The sequence below is a fragment of the Dryobates pubescens genome, chromosome 24 (assembly GCF_014839835.1).
Source record: "Dryobates pubescens isolate bDryPub1 chromosome 24, bDryPub1.pri, whole genome shotgun sequence".
Taxonomy (NCBI): Eukaryota; Metazoa; Chordata; class Aves; order Piciformes; family Picidae; genus Dryobates; species Dryobates pubescens.
In genome coordinates, this window is record NC_071635.1 from 14,715,745 (window position 1) to 14,742,766 (window position 27,022).

General features: G+C 46.4%; 2 protein-coding genes across 2 annotated transcripts in view; one reads left to right on the forward strand and one right to left on the reverse strand.

The window, feature by feature from the left end:
- Positions 1 to 1,310: 1,310 nt before the first annotated feature.
- On the forward strand, positions 1,311 to 7,967 carry REELD1 (reeler domain containing 1). The gene is made up of 6 exons (XM_054172516.1): positions 1,311 to 1,543; positions 2,406 to 2,628; positions 4,196 to 4,353; positions 5,185 to 5,476; positions 5,992 to 6,055; positions 7,127 to 7,967. Exons 1-6 carry the CDS (start codon positions 1,324 to 1,326, stop codon positions 7,709 to 7,711), a joined length of 1,542 nt encoding a protein of 513 aa, XP_054028491.1. The 5' UTR covers positions 1,311 to 1,323; the 3' UTR covers positions 7,712 to 7,967.
- Positions 7,968 to 21,356: 13,389 nt separating this feature from the next.
- The window catches only part of SLC10A7 (solute carrier family 10 member 7), a 147,731-nt gene continuing 142,065 nt past the window's right edge, over positions 21,357 to 27,022 (reverse strand). The window contains exons 11-12 of the mRNA XM_054172687.1: positions 25,299 to 25,444; positions 21,357 to 22,206 (exon numbers count right to left, since the gene is read on the reverse strand). Coding sequence (XP_054028662.1) covers positions 22,162 to 22,206; positions 25,299 to 25,444 — 191 coding nt within the window. The 3' untranslated portion in view covers positions 21,357 to 22,161. The remainder of the gene's footprint in view (positions 22,207 to 25,298; positions 25,445 to 27,022) is intronic.

Sequence of the window (27,022 nt, forward strand, 5' to 3'; positions counted from 1 at the left end):
GTGGGTTTGTGGGGTGTTGATGGCTCCTCCTGGCAGGACTGGCACATGGCATGCACCTTCCCAGCCTTTCTAGCAAAATTCTGCTTTTGCTGCCACAGTAACTCCCATGTTAGTGAGAGAGACCAGGGCACACTGCCTGGGGGTCAGGAACTAGAGGGAGCTGAGGTGGCTTTGCTTTGCAAAGTTTCAGCATGGAAGGGGGAGAGTGTGGGGAGGGCAAGAGGGCAAGCAAGAGTCTGATCTTCTGCAAAGGAATCCCAGGGTGTGCCTCTCCTCCTCCTCGACAGATGCTTTTGTTTTCATCGCTGGAGCCTGGAGATGTTAAAAAAAAAAGAAAAGAAAAAAGTGGGTGGGCTGTGAAGAGGAAAACTAATATGATTAAGGCAGGATTTGGGCAGTGGCAGAGTGCTGCCGTAGGTGGTGGGTATTAGCAGTAACAGCTGCTGCGCTTCCCATTAGAGGAGAAGGGGAAGAAGGTCCCTGAAGGGATGGGTCTCCGGCAGGCTGGGAGGGCAGCGGCGGCAGCGAGCCGGCAGCGTACATGTCCCGAGGTAAGCGATGGCGGTGGCAACGGCAGCCCCAGCGCGGCTGGCCCTGGGAAGCACAGCCCCGCACCCCACGGCTGCGCCCTCGGGGGCACGGATGAGTGGCCGGGGAGGGAAAAGGTGGCGATGCCCGAGGGGAAAGAGCTGCTGCTCAGCGGTACTTCCATGAGCTCCCATGAGAATCAGACCCAGCAAGGGAGGTGTAGGTGTGCCCAGAAGGGAGGCTGACTGTGCAGGGAGGAGGGAAGCGCTGGGATATTTAGTGAAGGCTCTTGTGACTCCCACAGGCATCTTGGGGTACATAACTGGTTGGAACTGGTTGGGACGATGCTCAACTGTGGAAGGTTAAACTGAATCCATCCTCTCCCTGCTTCAGGCTGGGTATGACCTGGGCACTGTGTGCAGTGCAGGTTTGTCAGTCAGCTGTCAAGTTTCAGAAGAGCTACAGATGGAGGTGTTAGCTAGACCTCCTCACCTCTGGTTTATATACATCTCTTCATTGACTAAGCATAATGAAATCTAAGCCAGGAGAAGCTGCATGTTGAGAAGATGATGTTAGGAAGTGCTACATTGAAAGCAGGACAGCCTGCCTTACCATACCCACCACAATAAATACTGCACACTCGTCCTTCGGTGGTAAAATCAGAGTAACTCAATGCTCCAGCTGGTCTGGAACCCTGCCAGCCACCAAAGCTGAGAGGCACTAAAGACATGGCATACCAAATACTGACCTTTGGCATGCCTTGAAGGGAGCCAGCCTGCTGTTCTCTGCCATAGGATGGAGGACAGCAGCAGAGCCCACGTCGCCCTAGCCGGCTGGGCGTGCACAGCCCTGTGCTTGGTCTCCTGTGCGGCTGCCTATTCGCACGGTGCCAGCCTCTCTGCCTGCAGCGACATGATGCCCAGGCACCTGAGGGTGCAGCTGCACAGCCTCAGCAGCAACTACGTTACACTCCACACCAATGTGTCCTCCTACTTCCCAGGTGACAAGGTGCCAGGTAAGGAACAACTTCTCATTCCTGCATCTGAAACAAAACAGATGGTAATTAATCTCAAGTGATGGCATCAATCTTTGTGAGGGCTGGGAAGATGGGATAACTGCTCTGAGCGAGCTACACCACTTCTCTCATTGTGACAAAATGAGTATCATTACAGAGGGATTCTGTTTGCAGCACTTGGACTAATGTTTCTCAGGTGATGGCTGACTCCAGGTTTTCACCATGTTGCAGACCAGCCCTTTGCCAGAAGCAGCTGGTAGGTTTGGATCCTTTGGGTGAGATTCCTTTATCTCAAGTGTCTCTCATCCATACCAGTTCTCATCACATGTAACAACACCAGAGGCACCTTAAGAGGGTAAAGTCACCTTCCTTGCTCCTTTGTGGTGCATGAAGTCTGGGGGATTTGTCTGGGCAGTGTGTCCTGTCCATCGCCGCTCCTAATGCAGATGCTGACCAAGCCAACAGGCATTGCTCCCCTGGCCACTTGCCTACTATCCTCATGCAAGATAAAAGCCCTGTGAGGGCAGCACACAAGCTTTTGCACATGTACAGGGTGGTTACCCAAAGTTCCTTCCTTACAAATGGCTGCTTGCTGCCACTGCAATGTGGTTAGCAGCTTGCAGTCAAGGTTGGGGAAAGACTGGAGCAAGTTCTGTGTGCAATTACACGCTGCAGAGTTACAGCTAAAGTCTGAACTCCTGCATCCAGCGTGACCAAGACAGACTGTGAGGACAAAGACTGCAAAATGTTGTTGCACAGGGTTTTCTTTTGGATTCACTGCTACCACTGGAAACTCTATTGCAAACAGTTCACACCATAGCTATGAGGCAGACCCCTTTGTGTCTCATGTTCTGTCTTGCAGTGACAGTGAGGAGCACAATGGACTTTATGGGCTTTCTGCTTCAAGCTCGCACAGTGTCTAACGATGAGATTGCTGGCACCTTTATCTTCATCCCTCCTGGCTCCAAGCTGCTGACTTGTTTTGAAGATGGTGACACTGTCACCCACTCAGACAAGTCACTGAAGAGAAACCTGTCCTTTGTGTGGAAAGCACCAGACCAACCCATCGGAGACATCAAGTTTTTGTAAGAATGTGCTGGTTCCTAACCAGAATTTGTGGCTTCTCAGTTAAAGGCTTGGCTTAACTTTTCCATTATACTTGTCCAGCACAGGGGTTTATGCATCTTGAACCCCATACAGCTAAATACTTATCAAATCTTGCTGTGGTATCCCAGCTGGTGCATAAATCACCATCTATATCCGCTGGGTAGTGCAGCTTTGTATTCACATGGTCACTGTTTTCTCAGAACAAATGCACTGGAAGATGACAGCCTGAGCACTTACCAAGGTACAAAGAGGGAACTGTGAACACGTTGCCTGTCTTTCTAAAGAACACAGCCCATAGGGATTCCCTGCCTACACAATGATCTTATACATCACTTCTTAAAAAAACCCAACATAATTAAAATGAGTTAACTGTAAACAGAGTAGGAAGAGAGGGAGCAGGGGGTTGAAACTTAGCATCTGTGTTTGGCACCAAAGTGCCAAACCTTGCAAGTATTTTTGGTTCTGATTTGGAATGAAATTAAACATCTTCTAGCAGACTGTCTTAGAGGAAGCAGACAGACTTTTCATTTGGGAAGAGATTAAATTGCTACATTGTGACTTTACAAAAACCACTCAGAAGCTGCTTGGCCAGATCTTTGGCTGCTCCCCAAAACGTAAGTGTCCCGGTGGGTGTCGTGGCTTGCGCAGCTCATTGTGATTCGGCACGAATTCCTTGAAACAGAAATACTGCTGCTAGGCATTTCCAATTTTTGCCCACTGTTTTACTATCAAACCCACAGAAAACTCAAGCAACCAAATAAGCCCAACCCAAACCTAACACTGCCTATTCCTTGCCACCTGCCCTAACGCTCCCTTCACTCTCTGGCTTTTGGCCTGACAAACTGATTTCCGATACCCTCTCCCTTTTCTCCCTATCACAGCATCTGGAAAAACTCCTTGTTAGGCTTAAGAAAATGCCTGGTAGGAATCATCTGGCCCAGGAAAACCTGGATTAGTTTCCCTGCAGCTAATCTTCAGAAGTGGCTGAGCAATCTGAGCTGAAATTCTCTCTGAAAGAAGGCTCTCTGGGTGAACATAAAGGTTGGCCAGCGCAGTTTTGGCACCTGGCAAAAAGCAGAGGGTTAGGCAGGCTCAAATAACAGTGGGCTGAGAAGAGAGACCTTTTTTGCCCCCACTACCTATTCTGCTGTTTGTACAAGTTACATTGGCTTGTTTTAATTAGTAAATACCACTGTTGTTTCCCTGCCTACAGAAGATTATAAGCAGAGCTAGTCCAAGTTTTCCAAATGCACTTCTATCAACACAGCCAGGATAAATAAAAATTAGAAAAAGAAAGGCAAAAGCTGTTAAGTTCCCACACATTTCTTTGGCTGATCTTCCTTATGAGTGGTGATTCTTCACTCCCTATCTTTCTTATGGCACCTGGTATCTTTTCTTTGTAACACATGTGATGGGCTAATCTTTAAAATACCTTCGTGTCACTTCTCTTTTCAGATTAAAGCAGCCCTTGTGTTTGGCTAAACAGTTGGGTGTTTCATTAATGCTGCAAAACAAGTGAATTCTTGCCTCATTATGTTTCAACAGCATCTCTGTAGTCCAGTCATACTTTGTTTACTGGGCAAAGATCGAATCTGCTCTTGTGGCTCAGCGAGGACAAAACAAAACGCTTGCTGGGGGTGACAAGAAGCCTCATCCTGTAACCCCTGCGCCCTCGCAGGAACCAGCTGACCCACACCACACAGGTAGGGCAAGCAAAGAATCATAGAATCATACAAGGTGGGGGTTGGAAGGGACCTCTGGAGATCATTGAGTCCAACCCCCCTGCCAAAGCAGGATCACCTAGGGCTGGCCGCACAGGAACGTGTCCAGGTGGGATCTGAAAGTCTCTAAGGGATGGGTGTCTCACTGATCACTTCCTGATGCAGTTTTACAGCTTATTCTGGCCAAGTGTTTAACACAAGCGACCCAAACGAGCTGGAGGGACCTGTTTAACTCCTGTGGCCACTGGGGAGAACAGCAATGGCTGTGGCAAACTCCTTGAAGTGAGGGCATGAGTCAGCACTTGAGGTGATGGAGCCATTTCCAAGGAGAGTACTAGAAAGATAAACAGGGCTGCCAGATCTTACCATTTCAGTGCAAACCCTAAAACACAACATACAACACCTAAAATCTCATTTCCAGAAGACAAGAAAGTGCAGTTAGCAACACTGCCTAAATAAAGCAATGCATTTGTCTCTAAATGTGACTGCTGCCCTTCAGCATGTATTTAGTTGTACTTATGTGGCCTTTGGTCAGTAAAATGCTCCAAGGACTGACTTATACCCAAGGTATAAGTGGCATAACACCAAAACTGACTGTTGGTTATTTTTCTTGACCATAACTGAGTCAGTGAGCATTGCTGCTTTACTTTCCATCTGGGTTCCCACTTAGGATTGATATGAAAATAAAGAGTCACTATTACCATCCTTCCTGGCAAATGTTAGCACCAAGTGGGGTTTGAAGTAAACAAACCCAAGACAATAAACTTCTGCTTCTCCCTCCCTGCTTTCTGTTTGGTCTCTGTGCTGGACAAGGTCCCACCTCTCCCGTGGCTGCCACCCGCACCCCTGAAGCACCTGCCAGCCCCACGGGCACTGTGCCCACGCTGGCAGTGGAGCCAGGTTTGGAGGCTGGGTCTGACGCCCATCCTGTAGCTGAGCCCAAGCAGCTGACCCGGCCCTCGCGGGCTGCGTCCAGCAGCAGCAGCAGCGAGCCCAGCAGCCAGGAGCCGGAGCTGTCCATCTCCACCCAAGAACCCAGCATCGTGCATGCCTTGCCAGGTTTTGTCTCTCAGGACAACACCTCCAGCTACAGCACCTCTGAGAGGTAAATGGGGTGCTGGGAAGAGCTATTCTCCAGCCTTTCTGCAGAAGGAGAAGAGTACTACTTACCCTGAGTGAGGGTCTGTCTAGGAAGGTGCCTATGGCTGGGGAGGAGCCAAGAATATGTTTACTTCCTGACACTTAGAGAAATCATCCTTTGGAGACTGCTCATCACAGACAGTGACAGGGAGAAAATCCAAAACTCTTCAAACCCCCACATTGTGCTGCTCAGACCACCGGGGGCTGGCTAGGGGGCTGAAAACTGTGATACAACCTGCTGACTGCTACAATGGTTTTCTAACAGTGCACACAGATATTCCATGAAACAGTGAGCTCAGCAGGCCTGTCCCTCCATCTGCAGGGAAAAGCAAGGAAGGTTTCAAAGCAGTTATGAAATGTGGGATTGAGGATGTCTGCCTGCTCACAAATCTTAGAGGGTTTGGGCTGCACGAGCTTCCACGCAACACTTAATACTGAGGGTCACTTCCTAACCCTGCCTCTCCTCTCTCCACATTTTAGAGCAAGAAGCATTGCCAGTGCTGCCACCCCAGGCTTGTGTTTGCTGTGTAAAGAAGATGGGCAGGTAAGCAGTGGGGACAGGGAGGATGTCTCCTCCAAAGACAGAAAGGTCTAAGAAAAGATGGGGATCAAATGCATTTGCATTTTGAGGGCAAGTGATCTGTACACATGCAGTCCTAATGCTGCCAGCCAGCTACTTTACAGTTTGCAGCTCAGCCACTGCAAGTCTTTTATTTACTACTGCATTTTACTAGCACCTTCAGGAATGGACTCTTCCACAAAGAATGCTCCGACTCTCCCCTGCTTTGCTTCACAGCTTGCCAAGGGCTCCTACCTCAGCTTTGTGCTCATGTCACACTGTCTCCCCAGTAAGCTTTAGAAACTGCTGTTGATGGTAGAGGGTGAGAGTTTCTCTGGTATAATTAATGGATGTGTGAAAAAGCCTGCTGGGCTGGACAGGCTGGAGAGATGCCAGCCACGAGGGCCAGATCCAAATCTCAGTAGAGCCAAAGAAAAAACTCCAGTATCTTTTGCAGGTTTTGGATGGGGGCTCAGGTGCACAGTGGGAATGGAAAAATTCATTGGGGGCCTCCTAAATTGTATGATTGTTTCACAGTTAGTCTTGGACAATATCTGCAGCAAAGGCTGGGCTGCAGAACTGGCATAGAATGGCTGTCATTTTGAGACAGATGAAATAAGGTGTGTAGCAGCAGTCAGAGCCCCTTGGAACAGGAGCACTCAGATGGGTGGCTAAGCAATACTGAGAGGCAGCAGGTTTCAGACTGGCTGTGTAGCCTGAGAAAGCAAGACAGGGGAGAGTTCACAAGTTCTACGTGACTGTGCCAAACCTGCTGATGTCAAAGGCTGTCCGAAGTCCCCTGGGTCTCTCTGCTTCATGGTTCGATCCACCGCCTCAGAAGGGTGATGACTGAATTCCAGTGGGCCCAATGTGAACCTAAATACAAAGCTTGGACAATACAAAAACTTGGACAAGAAGATCAGATACCAAGGCTAGAGAGACATCTGGGTGTCAGGAATACAGAGCTGAACTGCACTGTGATGTAGGTAGTCAGAACCTGATCAGGCTCCTTTCTCTTCCCTCACTGCACATCTTGTTCTGCTTTTGCTTTCAAAGGCCAGTACTGAGAGCAAGAATATCTTGAAAGCCTCTCCACACACAACAGGGTCTCCTTCTGCTCCGCATGCACACACTGACGTGAGAGACACTGCTGTGACATCAGCCTGGTTTGGCAACCCCAACACTGCCAGTAATTTGTCATCAGCGTCAAGGCAAATGGCAGAAAGAAAGCTGGCACCACTGCCAGAGGAGAGTGCTGCCAGGGGAGAGCAGGAGGAGGAGAAGGTGGGTGGGTACACCCTGCCGTGGTTGACCAGACCTGCTCCTGAATCTGCTGTTCCCGGGACGGGAGAAGACCCTGAGAGAGGGCCCCGAGTCCTCGCCGCCCAGCTGGGCATCCTCCTGCTGTGCACGGCCGCCCTGGGCCTGGCGCTGGCAGCCGCCCTGCGCTGCGTCTGTGCTCAGCACTGCCACAAGCGGACGGAGGTCTCCTTTGGCCAGCCCGACCCCGAGGTCATGGCCGTCAGAGACCACGGGGAGGTGATGCACTTCCGAAAGATCCGGGAGAACAGCTTGGTGCTGGTGCAAGCCGAGTACAGCTGGGTCAGCCCCTCGAGCAGCGGGAACAAGACAATTACCTGAACACCTGCAAGGCCAAAAGCAGGGCTGCAGTAGCTGGTGTGGCTGGAAACAGCCTGGGCCACACCACACAGCTTGTTGGCAGCGGTGGTGTAGATCCTCTCTGGGCTGCCAGATAGGTAAACCCTCAAAGCAGCCAGTTCAGACAGAGATGTTAGTCAAAGCTATCTAAGCTGTAGCTGTAAGAAAACAGAAGTTGATAGATTGTTTGGTGTGTTACAAAAATTAACATTGTGTACCTGCTCCTCAGCTGTCGCTGCAGCCATGGCCTCTGCTGCCTTAAGGCTGTAGCCAAAAACAGGAATTATTTCCTCATATTCTATCATCTCAGCATCCTACTTCTTTCTAGGAACAAGAAACCCCAGATATAAAACCTCTCCATTCTCCTTTAGGAGCTTGCAGGTTTGATTCTGTGTGCACTCTCAAATGACAAAAGTATTTGCCAGCAGATGTGAAGTTCCAGTTTGAAAATAAAAAGCAATAAATAGCTGATTAATGGGGAGCATTGATTCAGAGGACACGGAATTGATCGGTGGGAGCGAAGCACAGGGTGGTGGACAGCAGCTTTTGGGGGAGAAACATGCCTCCTCATCAGGTGCAAATGGAAGAAACCTTTCCTGTCCATTTGCACCTGATGAGGGAGCTTGTTGAAGCCTGACAGTCAGTGTTGCTTGGTCAGCTGACTTTGAGTCAGCTCAGTACCGCTCAGTGTAGAGGCACACACTGACAAGTACCCTGCCCAGGTCACTCTGGGCATGCCCAGCAAATGCTACATGGGAAGTTAACTGCATCCTTGTTCTGAATTTCTCCATGCTTCTCTCTGATCAAGTGCTTTTCTGCAGAGTCCACTAAAACAGCCCTTGGAAACCATGAAGATCCTTGACACCTTCTACGAAGGGGATGTGACAGGGGCAAGGACAAAGGTTTATGTTACTGCAGCTTTGAGAGAGCCAGAAATAATCCTCGTCACAATCCTCTTAAGATGTACCTTTTTAGAGCCTTTCAGAGAGCAGGAACTACCCCTTCTGATGTCCTTTGCTAGGATGGAAGGGCTCAGATGGTCTCCAAGCTGTGTAATGGGGGACAGACTTAAGCTTTGGTGCTGCAGCGTATTTTGTAGCCCACAGCCATACCCCCTGAGCTAAGTGGCCAATGACAGGACACATCCTTCCTGGTGACAACTTCCTCCCCATCAGGAGGGCCCTGTGGCCACCTCCAACTAGGTGGCCATCCTCATGCTTGGTTGTCAGACAAACTCTGCTCTCAGGTCCGCCCACTGACTTGAGAGGAGCCGGGTGGGACACAGGTGAATTCTCCTGTTCAAACCCCTAGAGCATGACGAACACGGTGCATCTAAGCACCTTCTATCAGTGTTCAGGAACACATCACTGTGCTGTGGTAAGTGACATGATGACACACATGGCCACATTTCTATTGAGTTAACTTCTAGGCTTAGTGAGCCCTGGGCAAAATAAATAAGGAAAGAAGTGTACTCACAACTGCAGCTTGGAGAGATGAGCTTGATGGTCTTAACTTTGAAGAGAAGGGTGGTCACAACATGCCCGTTCCAGCAAGGGTAGTGCTGCAATTGAACAGATATTTGCTTTAGGACTCAGAAGGATGCTAGGTGAATGGTTTTAAGTTCCACAAGTTGAGCTTAAGCACAACTACTAGGAAGTCTGCAGGTTTTTAAGTACAAGCCCAGACACAATGACACTCCTGTGTCACGTGCCTCAGAAAGAAATCATCTTCCTGCAACCTAGTGTAGATGAGCTGTGTAGCAACTAAAGCAGGCAGCACTCAAGTCATTGTTAATGCAGCCAAAAAAAGAGAGTCCTAATTAACTGAGAAAATAGGTCAACAAACTGTTAAATATTTAAAGAACTATCACATATTATTTTAGAAAGTTTCTTATGATGGCATAGCTGTTTATGAATAAATTACAAATACCTATGGCCTCTCTAGGCTTAATGTTACCAGACTGCCACAGCTACAAGCCCACAACCTCCTCTTCTCACCTCTTCTCCTATCACCCCTCACTGTCTCTTTCCAGGCTGACTAGAGCAAGTGAAGGCTCATGGAGCTGTCTGATTAGGACAGGGGCACTTCAACACCACTCTGCCTTCTGCCAGACCCTGCCTTCTGTTAAATTTATGCAGCTCCAGTATTATTAGTAGTAAAAACAGTTAATGATGAGCTCTGAGGGACACAGCTCCTTTGAATTAGTAATGAATTTTGTTACTTTGTGGACTTGGCTGAGACCTAAAGTGCTTATGTTTTTTTTTTCCCCCTTGACTTCTGAATGATATTTCATTTATGGCAGTTGCCATGACAAGAGGGATGGAGGTTTTCTCTCTTCTTATGGCTGTTAAAAACATGAGCACTGATTAATTTATTAAAGGCGAACCATCTCTATTCTTAAGTGATTCACCTTGTATGGAAATTCTTCTGTGCTCATGTTTAGGGCAGATTTAGGAGAGAAAATAAGATAGAATTAGGAAAAGAAAGGCACAAACCATTCTAACATTTACTTAAGGGGCAAGTAGAAGGGATGCCTTGTTCCCCTCTCTAGATGCAGGACTGTTGGTCACAGATGTTCTGCTGGAATGGGGGATCTCAGTCCTGCTTGTTGACCATATAACACCACCACCATACAAAATAGCCAAACATGCTCTCTCAGGTCAGCTTCAAAATGGGTGACAAGACTCAGAGGAGAAGCCACAGAGCCCTGTGGGCCCAGTTATCATGGTTAGCAAGGATGGACAAGCTCAGGCTCCCAACAGAAGCAGTGCTCTCCCCAGAGCAGTGCAGGATGAGGCCAGGCCAACAACTACCCACATGAGCTGAGGGAGGCAAAGCAGCAAGGCCAGGAAGCCAGAGTGAAACATTTGGCACATCTCTCAGTAAACAGAGCACAGGAGGATGACACCTGGGGTACCTTACTGAGGGGTGAGGATTTATCCTCTCATCACTGAGGGCCTGTGCCTGCTTCAACCAGCTCCTTGGTGGAGCTGCAGATGCAAGTGTTATTTATTAACTTAGAGTTAAAACAACAAGGAGAAATGCCTGTAAAAAGATGAGAAGATGCTCTAGTCATTCCTGCAACATTCAGCTGCAAAGACAGCTGTTTACCTGCCAAAAAAACCCCAACAAAGTAGCAACCTGACCTGCACAGGAGGTGAACACTAGAGCAGCCCCTCACTCCTGCTGACAAGCCATACCCCTTCCCCTCTCCCTGCCATGATTCAGTCTGAAACAGCTGCATCTGAACACCTCTGCAGGGCTCCCTTCCCACCACGTCCCCTATGAGAGGGCAGAGAAAGACCGGGGGAGTCATGACTGCTCTCAGACCATGAGCTGCTCAGGAATCTCTCCTGGGTCCCTCCCCCTCAGCAGGTCTCTTCGGAGCAGGCCTCTTTCCTCATCAGCGCCTGTGTGACTCTCAATAAAGCATTTTGTTATATGATGGCTGAAGGAGCGTGTCTCAAACCACATTTTACTGTATATTTAAGTGCACGTTCTGCTGATTTACTGCTCTTCTAGAGAACGTCTCCCTTCCTGAGCAGGGCAGGCCCACAAAGGATGTATCAGCTCTGACTAATGATTATTAGCACATCCCAAGGTTACGTACCACAATCAAATAACGTGCAGGAGGGAAGACAGACTCCAGCTTGCTCGGCTGGGGACAAAGATCACAGATAGTCTCTTTGAATCTTCAGATTGCAATATCCATTACAGATTGCCACCTTCTAATGTCAAAGTATAATTTGTTGTTGTGGAAATGTGTTGCTGTTTCAAAGGCGAGTCAAAGATCAGCCTGGCTGTATATCAGAGTGCGCTGATGTACATTAGGAGGCGACGGCCAGGTACCAAGGACACTGGGCTGCGGGGGGAAGAGGGAAAGGCAGAAGACCTGACTTACTGATCTTTATTATGCAAACACCACAGCCCGACGTGGGAAAACATTTAACCCAGTCAAGGGAGGTGTCAGCAGGGACTCCCAGTGCCTAATGTAGCACAAATGCTACATGTCAGAGGAGCTAACCATGACCTTCTACTTCAGCAGCAGAGAGAAAGGACCCTGCTGCTGTAGCTTCCTAGGCAGGGCTGTGGGTACAGCCGTTAGAGGGCAGGCCTGAGGGCGCACCGTTACCGGCCAGGGCTGAGGTTGCGGCCCGGCACAGGGAACCGCTCCAAGGGAACCGCAGCCTGTCACTGCCTGCATCGGCTCAGCGGAAGGGCGGTGGGCAGCAGCTCCCGCGCAATTGCCTTCCCGGGGCTGAACCGGAGGGGGACAAGAGGCCGCCAGCCTCTCGCGTACCTTTCCAGCTCGATTCCAGTAAGCAGCTGAGAAGCGACCCAGAGAAGCGCTTGCCTCCGCCCGCCGCCCCCGCGCCGCCGCCAGAGGGCAGCCTTGTCCCGGCGATGGCGACCGCGCCCGGCCCCCTCGCTCGCCCCCTTTCCCCGGCACGGGCCCGGGGCCGGCAGCTCTGAGGCGGGAAGCGCTCGGTCGTGCTGGGGTCAGACCGGGCCATCCCCACGGCAGGGGCTGGAGGTGCCGTCGTCTTCTCACGGGAGACGCGGCGGCAAGCACGAAGCCGCCCAGGGGCCAGCAGGGCAGGTGTGACCCGGCTGCCGCCGGGCGCGGCCACGCACCAGGCCTCAGCGCACAAGGGCCGTGGCAGAGTGCCCTCCACGGGGATGGAAAAAGCGGGAAGAAACGAGGAGACGTGGCTTACCCAAAAGTAACCCAGTGGGTGTGAGGGAGCTGTGCTAAACGCTGAGCCCGGCTGGAGCTGCAGCTGCCAGGGAGCCGCTGGGTCCGGGCGGTGGCACACAGGCACCGACACATGGATGCACTCCGATGGGAGAGAGGCGCGGAAGCTCAGCTGCACTGGCGGCTTCTGGCTTCTCTAGGCTTACTGCAGTCCATCTTTTGGGGCAGGGAAACAGCTGAGCTGTTTACTAATAGAATCACAGAATCACGTAGGTTGGAAAAGCCCTTGAAGATCAAGTTCAACCCTTATCACAGCACTGCCAACCAGTGAACTGTGCCCTTCAGCACTACATCTGCATCTTTGAAACGCCTCTAAGGATGGGGATTCAACCACCTCCCTGGGGAGCCTGTTCCATTCTTTGAGAACCCTGTTGTTGAAAAAATGTTTCTTAATACCCAACCTAAACGTCCCCTCAGGCAATGTGAGGCTATTTCCCCTTGCCCTCTCCCTTGTTACTTAGGTAAGAGAGAACAACACACACCTGGCTACAACCTCATGTAGCAGTAGAGAGAAGTAAGATTTTCCCTCAGCCTCCTTCTCTCCAGACTAAACCACCTTAGTTCCCTCACCAGATCTGTTCTCCAGACCCTTCAGCAACTTTGTTGCCCTTCTCTGGACATGCTCCAGCATCTCAGTCTCATTCTTCTTGTGAGGGCCCCAAACTGAAGGCAGTACTCAGCAGGGGACAATCACTTCCCTAGGCCTGCTGGTCACACTGTCCTTAATACAGGCAAGGATGCTGTTGGCCTTTGTGGCCACCTGGACACACACTGGCTCATATTCTAGCAACTGTCAACAAACACCTGCAGTTCTTTTCCTCCCAGTAGCTTTACAGCCACTCTCCCACAAGCCCAGAGTATTGAAGGGGGGTGTTATGAGTCACAGCACCACACCAGTTACCTTCAGTCTCCAGGTATAGTTGAGCTGCAAAATCCCCATTAAAGCAAAGGATGCAGACCCAACAAAACATGTTGAAGAATGAATGAGAAGATTCCTAGACTTTCAAGAGTCCATTCTAACCAGCCCTCCATCCCTTTCTGAACTGCAAACAAACAATTAAAAAGGCCCAAGACAACCATCAGTGCTGATTTTTCACTTCCAAGTTACAGGACTAATATGACTTTTGAATTTTAAAGGACAACTGCCATGATTTTAAAGCAATAACATGCAGAAAAGATGAATAGCAGAGTTGATGACCTGGCATGATTTATTTGGCAAATCCTTTTGGTTCTTTCTGGAGCAGTTTAATAACAGTGCTCACCTGTTTGCCAGTGGGAATTTAATGTGGGCTAAAAAGTCACTGAGAGAGATGGAAGTCTGTTCAAAACAGAGTAACAACAACAACAAAAAAAGAATTTGAGGGGAAAAAAGCTTAATAAAGTCTTCTTTAAATGAAAACCACTCAAGGCTTGACTGTTAATCAAAAGAACATTACCTGCCTTGCTCAGCACCACTGAAACCTGAATCTGGCAGCAAAATTCAGAAAGGAACCCTTTTCTCTTTATGGTCATAATTTAGAACAGCTGAATTATTTGCTCTAAGTGTTCTTTCCCTTCTGCTAATGTATTGTGCTTCTGGGATTGTTCAGAGCAAATATTTTTTGTTGCTAAGACAATAAACTACAAAAGCGGGAGGCTTCTGAAAACAATTTTCGAGCACATTTCAAGCAGCAGCACTACCACTATGCAATCTGAACAGACTGGATTTTGGGGTCATTTTCACTAGAATTGAAAAATGCTGAAATGTCTCACAACATTTGTTTATTTTTCTTAAACCTAGACAGCTGCTGCTTGCAATACGCTGGAGCGTATTTTTGCACAGAACAAAGCTAAACATTTGAACAGAATGAATCATTGAATCATACAATCGATAAGGTTGGAAAAGACCTCAAAGATCATCAAGTCCAACCTATCACCCAACACCTCATGACTACTAAACCACAGCACCAAGTGGCACATCCAATCCCCTCTTGAACACCTCCAGGGATGGGGACTCCACCACCTCCCTGGGCAGCACATTTCAACAGCTAACAACTCTCTGTGAAGAACTTTCTCCTTACCTCCAGCCTAAACTTCCCCTGGTGCAGCTTGAGACTGTGTCCTCTTGTTCTGGTGCTGCTTGCCTGGGAGAAGAGACCAACCCCCTCCTGGCTACAACCAGGTAGCTGTAGACAGCAATAAAGTCTCCCCTGAGCCTCCTCCTCTCCAGGCTAAACAGTGAATTAGCAGAGAGAGTTTGCTGTTGAAAAGAGCGAGCTAGACAGGAAAAATACATTCTTAAACATATGTAAAGCACTAAATTACAGAAAGTAATGGTTTCATATACATCCTGCTGCACATGGAGAGCAGGTTTTTTCTACATGTCATATTCAACTTAAAAAGGCTACTTAAAATCTTCCAAAAACCTGGCACCAGTAACATTTGAGTTTTCCTGGTTTTTAAACATCCCTGTAGATACTTTAAGCGAGATAATTTGGGGCCATTGATATGTGGTAGGGTAGCTATAGCGAGCTCTTCATGTCCTCTATAATCAGAGAGGTTCCACGTTAGTGTCAGACATCACAAGGAGCTGTTACCTGGTCAGACTCATGGTACAAGTCAAGCTCTGCAGGCTGCAGCACTTTTTTTTCTCTTCCCCTGACTCACACAAACTCTCATGCATCACAGCTCTGGCCCCTTTCTGGAGGGGCCAGAAAAAGGGGAGTTTGTAAGCACAGGGTGGCAAAAACCCCAGTGCCCTGGGAAGAGCTGCTCCCACGCTGCTGCTCAGGCAGCTCTGGGATTTGGCTGCAGCTCGGGAGGAGATCCGTGTGTGGTGCTCGCAGACAGCCGAGCTGAAAAGATACAGGCTTCCCACATTAGCACTCTGTGAGCTGCATCAAACAGAGCTATTGGATTAGCTGGCTGGAACGGTGTCATGCTCTTATTTTTAGTAAGCTATTATGCCTCTGGGATATATTTTATTTATCAGGGAATTGGACCTAAACAGATGTTGCAGTGCTTTTCTAAAGGGGGCTTTAGGCAACTCGCTGTGATGTACCTGAAAGATGCATATCTGTTTTGGAGGAGAGGCAGGGTGAATGAGTGAGCCAAATAACTGCACACACATCTTTTAGTCCTGAGCCACTAGTTGGAAATGACAGTTAATTCTTCAAACAGAGATCTAAAAGATTTCACTGGAAAAAAATAAAGAAAAAAAGAATGGTTGTCATTTTTATAAAGAAAAAGTTGAGGCTCTCCCAAAATGTCTGTAGTTTAAAGCAACATTATGAAACTGAACAGGTGAGAACTTGCTGAAGAACGTGGCAAAATATATCACAGTAATGCAGGGTTGCCCAAAGGACCAATAGGGACTAGAATCAGAGAATTGTTAGAGTTGGAAGGGACCTCAAGGATCAGCCAGTTCCAACCCTGCTGCCATGGGCAGGGACACCTCACACTAGATCAGCTTGCTGAGTCCCATCCAGCCTGGCCTTAAAAACCTCCAGGGATGTGGCTTCTACCACCTCCCTGGGCAGCCTGTTCCAGACTATAATGGATACAGTGATGAGCTGCAGGCCCATGTGCGTGCTGGTGCTTCCATCCAGGGGAGCTGCAAGTCCTAATGAAGAACATGAGAACCATAATTAGCATGAGTACAAATTCTTCAGTGTCAGCACAAAAGCTGACTCCTGCATCCCCAGGCAGCAGCTTGGAAGGCTGCTGCGGTTTTTCAGTCACGATTATCCTGTCATGCTGCTATGGCATGAGGTCTCAAAGAAGAAAGTATCTCCTCAGAGATGCTCTTCAAGCAGAGGAGAGCATCATCTTGGTGATAATGCCAGCAGGTTCAGTTAGGGACGGCTAACTAGGAGAATTACAACAAAAGAAGGAGAAAGGGGGAATTTAGGTTGAAGATAAGAAGATGACATTTTATTGCTTATGTCAGCAAGCACTGTGGACAAGTACTTCCTAACACCTTGGGCACGGGCTGTGCAGCAGACACAGGTGCAGAGGGACTGCAGACACAACGTTAAGAAACAAAGGGGAGAGAGATCTGCAAAAGCTTTTGTCAAAAGGAGTTCATACTCAGTTGTTAGCACAGGACTCTCCAAACTGTGTTTCCTGCAATTCTTCCGGCAAAATGAGGCAGCCCAATTTCCTCCCCTTTAAGAGCTGATTTCCCTTAGAATTCATCAGCATTTTGTAAGAAATCTGACCATAAATAGTCACTTTTTTTCTTACAGAGATAAACTAACATCAGCATACCAACACCTGCAAGCCTTTGGTTTTGTTGCAATCATACCAGATGGAGCCCACCCGCAGAAGATGCCATTCAAAGAGGCTTTTCTTCTTTGGCTTAACTGGGTGAAAAATGGTTGTGCCAGGTGGCAACCTGGAGCACAGGTATAAAGTGGACAATATGCACCAGCACAGGATACCTAGAAGATGCAGGGCCTTTTCTGTGTGCTGCAGCTGTTGGGTATCAGCCACCTCTCCATGCAAGGATCACAATTTCTAATCTCATGGCTGCTTCTGGTCTGGGCTAGCAACACAGAGTCAGAGTTTAATCGAACCTACTAGATAGCCTGAGAATTAACAGGCTATTTTGTTACTTACCAAATCCAGGTGTTGGCATCAACTCAGTGGGCCTCCTTTCTGCAGAACCGTGCCAAAGGCTTTTAATCTACCTGCCCTCCTTGTCCAAAGCTGCAGTCAGTAAGGGAGGTGGCAGCGAGCAGAGCCTGCTTCAGCAGCAGCTATTGCTCATTTCCTTGTCACTCTACAGGTCACTGGCTGGCAGAAATCTCTGCAGAAATGCATCTAAAAATATTTTGAAAACTTGGCCTCTGCTGATGAGAAAATTGTGGTGACTCATGCTCCCATCAGTTCCAGGCTTGATTACTGCAATTTGATGGACTGAGAAGCTGATATTCCACCGAGACTGCAATTTGCTTAGGGGAGCAGCTGAGAGGCCTCATTGGCACCAATTGCTTCCAACACATCTCTCTTGTCCTTTAATCACTAACAAATTTAATTTCACTTCTCACTGAAGATCTCACTCTCCACCTTTCTGGCAAGAGAACAATTTAGAGGCTGCGCTCATGACCTCTGCGGTAGCTCTAGATGCCAGCGTGAAGCAGCCCTGCTTGTAGCAATGCCTCACACCTGAATTTCCTGGCATTGCTTCCTGTGGTCTTGCAGATCTAAAGCTATGGCGCAGTCCTTGTCCATGCTACTCGAGAAGATTACTTAGCACCTGCAGGGTGCTTTCTGTTGGATGAGAATTTTACAGGAACAGTACATATAAACTGTGAAGAATTTAGTTCAAAATGCCTCCTCAGAGAAGTCACAGTCTGGTGATCACAGGAGATACCGCGGTTTAAGCAAGGAAACGGCAGAGGGGGGACAACTCCCCTCTTCTGCCATTGTTCTGATAAGATGCTGTAGTTTTAGCCAGGGAGATTAGGGCTACCGGTGGAAATGGGGACAAAGGAGGTTCGATTTGTTAGATGCTGGAAGGGGCAGGCCATCAAATCCGAAGTAAAATACTCTTCATTTGCTCCCCTCATGTGCTACATTATCACCGAGCTTTGTTAGAACAATGGCAGGGCTTTTCAAACGGCTTCCCCAGGGAGATGCTCAGCAGCTCAACAGCCCTTGCACTGGAGATGTGCAAGTGGAACCAAGGGCAGAATTTAGTCTTTTCTCTACTGAGCGTGTTTGCCAGGGACTGGATGTGTTCCTGGCACTTTATAATAGCAGTAATATAAATGCATTTGGATTATATCAAAACGGAGAAACAAAGATGTAGCCCTTTACTGTGTTGTAATTCCCAAATGCATCTACATCTATTTAAGTGCAAAACAGTCGACAGTTTACAAACACAACGCTGCGATCATCTGCTGTAAAGGTTCTCTATGAGATTATGATTCAATACAAAACACAATTCAATGTCTGAAATTTCATTTTTAATGTCAGAATAACATAAAAAAAAAAGAAAAAAAAAAAACCTAGCTCTTTCTCCATTTGCAGTCTTGCAAGAAAAATGTGTACCAGGGACTTGGTCCTTTCTAGTCATTTCTACATCTCTCACTGTTCATCTCTTATGCACGTAGGCACTTGCACGTAAGCAAATGTGCTTGCAGACAGACAATATTTCATCTTGCCTTCTAACCTCCTGCTGTCAAGATATTTCCTCAGAAAACCATGCACAAATAAAACTAACAGCTCCTCTTTCCCTGACTGCCAGAATAACGCAGGGGACTCCTCCTGTAAAACCAAGCTACTGGATCGCTCTCCCCCTGCTCTGAGAACAAGCACAACTGTGCAGCTTCTGCTGAGGTTGCCCTTTCCGTCATGTAACCTATTCGCACTAACCGAAGGACTACAAGAAAAAAACCCACACAACCACAATTTTAACTACATGGAAAAATATTTTAGCTTTGACCTGTTACTGGGCTCATCAAAAGCTCCTCAATTTAGTGCAGAAAAAGGCTAACAAAATTTTAAAGGCATAGTCTAAAACTACCACAATGGGAAAGCAAATGTTGGAGTCACTCAAAGTGCTAAGATTCCCCATGACCTTTGAAGCGCTCTTGTACTGTTTGGGCTTTTTTTTTTCCCTTCTCTGCAGTCACTGGATGAGATTATAGCTACACAAAAGAGGTGCTGATGATCAAGACAGTCCTGGTATTTTAACACAGGACACATTCTCCTCTGCCATCAGTTTTGTCTGTTTATGTTCAATACCAGGTGTCTCTCAGCTGAATTTAACCCAACAAGGTGAAAAGATTCAGAACTGTTCTAACCCTCTACTGAAACACTGGTGGAGTTCAATGAACGAATTTTCAGCTGATAACAATTTGCAGTGTTCTGAGGACTTTCTTTCCCCAAGTTTACTCCATAACATATTTCTGTACAGTTCACAGGTTGCTTTTTGTTTCAGGAACAAGCAAACAGTTTCAAAGCTTATCCACACCAGAACAAAACACAGGCAACAGAGGTAAAAAGTTGACGTAGAGGATAAGTAATTTTGGTTTTCTATTAACAAAATGAAATTCAAAACCATTCTGTTTATTAAAGACATAGAGGCATAAAACAAACATCATAAAACAAACATCTTCACAGTCTTATAACAGAATTGATATGCAGAATTAAGTCTCACTAAGCAAGGATTTAAAATATATATATATATAGTTCAGGTTTGATTTATATTCCCTTTAGACCAACACCTCCAACACTCATACACAATATTTTGGCCGACCCAAGCAATCAACAAGGACTTCGTAACGGCTCTAACAAAGCTCCATCTTAAACCAGTTTGAAATATTCATAAACACAGAAACAATTTAAAACAGAGCAAGAAGAATGTGTTCAGTGGAACCTAAGCAAATCTGTTGGATGTACTGAAAGTGAGAGATTCAGTACATAGAGGTAGCTCAGTAAAGGTACTTGCAGTGTTCTGACTGTTCAGCATTGACACAACCGCTGTAAGTTACTGCTGCTTGAACTCTTCCTAGATATCTGAAAACCTTGAGCACTCTTTCTGGGCTTGGTGCTTTGCCTTTCAAAACCAACAGAAAGAGCCTTCCATTCCAGTGGAATTGGGATGAAGTCTTTATATACTCTGGATATTGAGGTTTATGGAAAGAGAACAAAAAGACATTGTCCTGAGCCTAGACTCTCTGCTGAGAGCAGGGTTTTAAGCTCAAAGGAACTTTTTCTCAGATAGAGCCAGTTCCTGGGTATCATGCTCAAGGGGAATCTTGATTTGGCTCAACAACACATGCTATTCTCTCCAATTACCCCACAGGTTGGCCTGTTAGTGGGTCTGACTGATCAAAGCAGTGAGCTCAGTTTTGATTCCCTTTGCATCACTGGCTAATGAGAAGTGAGCAGAACTCTGGGGGGCACAGGTGGTGGCAATGTCCCTCAGCACTCCCTCCTGCTCAGTGTGCAGAGCTTGGTCCCCCTCCAGGGAATGAAAGAATTCAGCATGCTGCCACCTCCTGTACCTTGTGACATAGTCAGGTGATGACAGTTCAGAACAAGGTGATGCTGTCAGCTCCCAGTGGCTTCTCACAGAGATGGTGACAGTTCCACCTTGCTCTGACTGACCAGCAGGTAGAGCACCGGTGAGTGTTACCAGATTATTTTCCTGGTGTTCTCAGGAAGAGTGGACTAGGAATAATAGACCAGGTAAACCAAACACATTGTTTCTCACTAAGGCAAAAGGATATGGATTTTGCCTGCCTATTGCTATACAGAAGACCTTTAGCTCACATAAATGGCTACAGCCTTCTCAGAGCTGTGATAATTTACGTCTGCTAAAGATCTGCTCCCAGGTGTTGGCACTCGGCTGCACCATTAACTGCAATGTCAACCACAACACACAGGAAACTTCTGCATTTATATCGATCCCACTTTGACCTATTTCTTTCATTCCTTGCAATGTCTGAATGCACAACTGCCAGCACCACCTTCACAGAGGGGCACACTTCAGGGGCTGGGCTCGGGTGCACCTCTGAAATCTTATCTGTTTAGATATATGTCTGTGTTCCTTGCACCTCAACTCTGCTCCTAGAAACAGCATTTTGGTATTCTTTTTAATGTAAGGTTATTAAAAAAGTAACATTTTATTTATTAAAAAGTTGTGACTGATTGTCAAATTAGCTAAGGTAATGGTACTGTTGCTATAAAGATTCTTTTAATTGGCAAAAAAACCACACCCCAAAATTGTCAACTTTCTTGTCCTCACAAGCTATTGTTCATTACCAATGCAGCAATATAGAAAACATAGCTTGGCTTACTCCAATAAAGGCTCTGTTTCAATATTAGCATCCTAAATTCTGTCACTGCAGATCTCCCTGCATTGCACTGGGGGGAAGGAAAAGGGGGGGAAAAAAAAAAAGAAAACCAAAAATTTGTGTTCTTCAGGGGTAAATGATGAAAGATCTCCTAGCTGCAAACACAAATACTTCACTCATAACCCAAGCACCAGACCAGTTCTTTGAAGAAGCTTATGAGGCATTTAAGATATACAATGGCACAATATCATACAATGGAATTGAAAGAATTTTTTTGAGGAAACCATTAACTTTGAAGGAATGTCTAGACAACTGTGTCAACAAATGCAAATAATTCATGCTTTTCAGCTTCTATCCAATGGATGGCCCCATGCTGAGTATACACAAACTCAGAAGAAAAAGGCATGTCACAGTCATATGACTAGGGAGTGTAACAGAGTCACACAGAAATTCAAGTCAATCTCAAAAAAACCCTTCAGAAAGCTCTTCCCCAGGGTAAGCCAGCAGTGGGGCAGGCTTCTAGCCACTTTGGCTAGTTTAAAACAGAGACTTCCAGCTGGTGCACCCTGGCTTCAAAGCAGGGGCAGTGGAAGAAACAACAGCTGTTAAGTCATGACCATTCACTCAAGATAGAAAAATAAAAACTAAAGGACTCCAAAATACTGTACAACCTCTTGCAGTAACCAACAAAGTGGCTTCTGGAAACAATGTTTTTGCCAAAAATGTATCTGTAAGGCACTTAACAGGTATCTTTTTAATATATATATATATATAAAAAAATAAAATATGCACTGAAGCAACATTCACAAATAGCCAGGTGTCTCAATTGTCTGTGTGTACAGTATAGTACATATATACATTCACTGGGACACAGGCCATCTCCATAGTTATACCTTCACGGGGGCCTTGGGCTGCCTGGTTAACTTCTGTGCCTGAAAACAGAAAACAAAACAGTCACTGCTTCATATTCTTAAACACAACCAACAGCACAAGACATGACCTTTATTTGCAAGGGGCAACACAATGCTGTGTGTACTTCTGGGAGGCTGAGTGAGGGAGTCAGCAGGCTGCTGCCAGGCCACGCTGGGCTTTGCGCTGATGGTTTTGTCTCTGATAGCCCATCGGAACCTCCTCATCTACAGATAAGCCTTAAGAGAGGAACCAGAAGGAACATGGCTACAGTGCCAGCGAAGGAAGTAGAGGTGGGTCTCAGATCTCTTTCAGAAAGCAATTATTTGGATCCTACTCAAACCACTTGTAACACAGATACAAGAACTTCTGACCCACTTGTGGAGAGGCTGTGAAGAAGTTTTCTGCCAACACATTTGTGTTCCCTGGCCTCCTTCCATTAGGCTCAGTCTGCTCAGAGTATAGTCACTAGTGCAGTGGTGGACATCACACACTGGTGATATGTCTGCCTTCTTTTCTAAGAAAAAGGAACAAGAAGCCAAAATACATCAGCCCAGAGGTGATCTTATGCCAGGGAATACCTGATGTCTTTGTAGCTCTAGTCTGCTCTCTAAGGAGGATTAAAAACATGTGCTTTTATTTGATGGTAGGGTCCAGCTCTGTGTTCCCCACAGGGGTGGCCAACTATGGTGGCTGAATGACTTATTCAGTGTTTGACAGCAGTTCAACTCAAATTACAGGTGTTCATGATTGTACTTTGGCAGGAAGCAGCAACTCCAACTTAGGAGGCAAATACGAGTGGCTTAAAAGTTGCCAGGTTTTCAGCTGACCTGTAGTCATTCCGAAGGATGCCTGCTGTACCCTCTGCAGCACAAAAGCCCACTGCTTTCTTGTGCAGGACAAATTGTTCTGAGAGGGAAATGAATGAAATCTGCAAATTCCTGAATCTCTGTTTTCCTTAGGCTTTGGGGCAAAGTGCTCTGGCATTTGCCTGTCGAGCCAGAGACGTATCATTTCCAGAGGGCTGGCTAAACAAGTGATTTTCAGTCTGAGAGATGTCTGATGGCTCTTCCTGATTGTAGTTATTAACCTTTAATATTGTACATTTAAAGCTTGTAAGCACTGCTTGAAAAAAAAACCCACACTCCAGCACAAATGTAAACCCTTAGGGAAAAAAAAAATATAAATCCAAACCTTTAAAAATAAATAGGTTATATTCCCCTCAGAAACAGCAGCTTCCAGCAACTCCAGCACTTAACTATTGTTAAATCCAGCCACTGGAGATTAGTCTTTTTTGGGTACTGTTCGGCAAGAGGCTTGTCTGGGGAAGCAGTTTTTTGGAACTTTGTAGTTTGGCAGGTTCTGCTGCTGTGTTTACAAACTAGAAATACCTTAGTGCAGATGAACCTCTAAATATTTAAATCCAATTTCATACAACCAGATCACATGTACTACCATAATTAAGTAAGAATGTCAGCGGAGCTGAGTACTGTGACTGGATCACCGTCTCCCCCTGCAAGAGAGATGCCAAAATGAAGCCAAGGTGTTTATAGAGAATAAACATCAAGGGTGATGATGACATGTTTATTTTCAAAGTGGGAGACCATTATCCAGTCACAACACTCACTTCTGTTATACTTATTATAATGGTACCAGACCCGAGCTCATTGATTTATTTTTTTTTCCCAAAGAGTAATTAAAACAACATTTGTGAATAATACAGAAGACCAACTGAAGGAACTGCTGCAACAGAACAACAATCCCCCAAAGTGGTTCCATGGCAGCATTACAGTCTGATTAGCACAGGAGGTTTATTTGATGCTTAATGAATAAGAAACTAGCGCTGGTGAACTGTAAATCTCTCCAGTACTGGTTTTCTGATGCCCTGTTTAAAGGCTGTGTTGACTTGCACCAACTGACAGCAGCCCCCAAAGGCCATTAATGCCCCCAAGGATCGGGCGGATCTGGATGAGCTCCAGCCCCACTCCTGGTCCCAGCAGTGGAGAACAGTTAGATGCTGAAGAGAAGCCAGCATTACAGGGATCATTCTGTCACCGGCAGTGACAGTGTCAGCTTTCAGTTGTCTTTCTGCATGGAGTTTTCATCACACAATCTCCTGATGGTTTCTGATTTGAAACACCTCATGACTTTCAGACTGATGGAAAAACAATATGGGACTCTCAGCTTCCCAGTTTTGGGTGCTCAACAAGGTCTGATTTCTGGACTCAGGTCCTGAAAGTTCAGACTTCTCCTGCTTTTTACACTTCACGTAACCAAAAGCAAAGCCACACAAAAATGACTGATTTGGGGAAGGCATTCAAGTTAGCAAGGTGACTTCAGTGGAGCACAGCTGGTAAAAAAAGTAGCCTGCTGGGTTTTGCTGAACGCTGCAAAATCTGCTGCATGGACTAGCTTTCTCTGAGGTGCTTACTACTGACTAAAACCATTGCAGTTATTTCACATAGATCACAGAATGGCTGTCAGATGTCAATACCTTCACTGTGTACTGCAAGAACCGCAATCTGAATCAGTGATGTTGATGCAAAACCCTTTAGGTTCTAGTCTGTGACCCTACAAGCTACCTCACGCCATAATTTTGGCATGAAATGGGATGCAACCAGCCTCCTGCAGACATCTTGCTATTGGAAAGGGTGACCCAAGTTTGAAAACCAAATAAATCAATCTGTTTTTTCTTTCCGCTTCAATTCCATTCAGAAAGTGTCCTCATTTTACCTGATTTCTCCAGTTCCCATGCCAGTGGACAGACCTTCGTCACGTCTCCATAACCGAGATCCAAAGCTGGGATGATTAACTAAAGATGGAACCATTCCTACTGGGCATCATCTGAATTCCTACTTTCAGTGAATTCCAAATCTGAACTAACTATAGAGGTCTAACTTGAAGATCTGAACCTTGTCAGAGCCAAGAGGGATAAAGTTCAGCATTTTTAATTTGGTATTACTTTGACTACCACTGCCATGAAGGAAGTAAAGACACAGAAAAATCCCTACCATGGGATCCCAAAAAAGGAACCTGAGGAGTTTAAGACGTGTTCAGGTAATTTTTTTTCCTCAAAGCACACTTTTCACTGTAAGTGTAAACCAGTAATTCTTACCTTTTGCCTGGAAACCATCCAAGACTTTATTGTTGGTACCAAGAGGCTGCCAAGAAGAATCTGAGCTGGATGATAGATCAGTAAGGGGACAGAGATTAAGGAGAGGTGCTCATAACCCGCAAAGACTATCTTCAGCATAGGAATTCCTGCAGGCAAACAAACAGGAGAGAGACTTTCACCTCAGACTCTGAGCAGCACATAAAAGTAAAGCATTGTATGTTGCATTGATATTTCACCAAAAAAGAAAACCCATGACAAACCCAAAGGAATCAAAATGAAGACTCAGAAGTTCTATCTAAAAAACACAGCCCAAACAAAGCAGCAGGAACATGAGCATAAAAAAATACATGGCAGAGAAAGTTCTGGGGCAGAAAGGAAGGAGCAGGGGAATGCCATAAAAGATATTTTCTAATTTAATTTCCTAATTCAATAAGCCTTGATATAAAATACATTCTGCTACAGCATGACTGTTCATCTGCTGAGGAGAGCTCTGTACTGCCTATTTTACTACTTCCTTTCACTGTGCTCTGTTTTGTGTTTTGTCATGACTGTCCTCCATCCAACCTGCTCAGCTCCTGCTTGCAACCTTTCTTCAGTCCATTCACCACTGGAGGAAGGTTGTGTTTTGCTGCTATACACCTTGCAAGCTGACAGCCTTCCTCCTTTCACTGATCCATGCAGTCAAGGCAGAGAGTCAAGGACCCTGCAGGTGAGTGCTCCTGTTAGGGAATGAAGCTCCCTCCTTCATTCATGTGTTTCAGAAGAGATACAGCATGAGAGAGAAAAGGTTCAGTGAACTTAAGTAAGCAATATGAAGTGGTCCTGCCTATGAAGAGTTAGCAGCTGGAGTACAGAAGTTGCTAGGTGCTGGAAAAAATGAGTGTTAAGAGCTGGAGATTTTTCCTAAGAGCTTGAATCTGCACTCAGCAGTGCTAACTCTGTTAGACATGTCCACGCATAATCTTCCCATTTGATGATGTGATATGTAAAATGAAATTTGATTTAGCTTTGCAGTAACGAAACTGAATGTGTTTCCCTTGAACATGTTGTTTACAATTACCTGCTTCAGTCTTGGAACTTTGCTATCACACTCCAACAAAGCTTAGATTCATAGAATGGTCCAGGCCGGAAGGGACCTTCAAAGGTCATCTAGTCCAACCTCCCTGCAGCCAGCATACATGTGGGCAGAACTTGCAACCACCTCTGTCTTGCTTGACCAGAAGTTTGCAGTTGCCAACAAGAGCAGCTGCAATTCCTCAGGAGCTCCCTGAGAACAGACCTTCTTTTCTCCCACATCTTAAATGTTATTCTAGGAATCTTCTGCCAGCATCAGCCTTGTAGTGAAGCAGACTGCACACAGTTTTCACAGAGCTCATCTGTGTGTCTCCTTTCTTGGCAATGACAAAGGACTGAGCTTTGTGCCACATGCCTTCTGTTGCTCCATCAGTAGGTGTTTCAGATCAGCCAAAGTTACCAGGTTTACAGAAACTTCTCTTTATGTCTTGGATAAATTCCTGTTCTCAACACCATTTCAGGTTTCCCTTAATTGAAGTTGCCACCTCCCTATGTGTGGAAACAGTTTTTCATGGTGAATATTACTATTCCACCAGTGCCCCACTCTTGCTGAAAGCTTCATGAGGTTTCCACAGAACAATTTCCTGTAATTGTTCAGATCAGCTTCATCACATTATACCACTAATAATCTAGCAGCCTTTACTTATGTG

Excerpts from the sequence above, each read along its gene's own strand:
- REELD1 (XM_054172516.1), top strand. The coding sequence starts at position 1,324 with ATGGAGGACAGCAGCAGAGCCCACGTCGCCCTAGCCGGCTGGGCGTGC. Across the intron at positions 1,544-2,405 it reads CCCAGGTGACAAGGTGCCAG|TGACAGTGAGGAGCACAATG; the intron begins GTAAGGAACAAC and ends TCTGTCTTGCAG. Across the intron at positions 4,354-5,184 it reads AGCTGACCCACACCACACAG|GTCCCACCTCTCCCGTGGCT; the intron begins GTAGGGCAAGCA and ends GTGCTGGACAAG.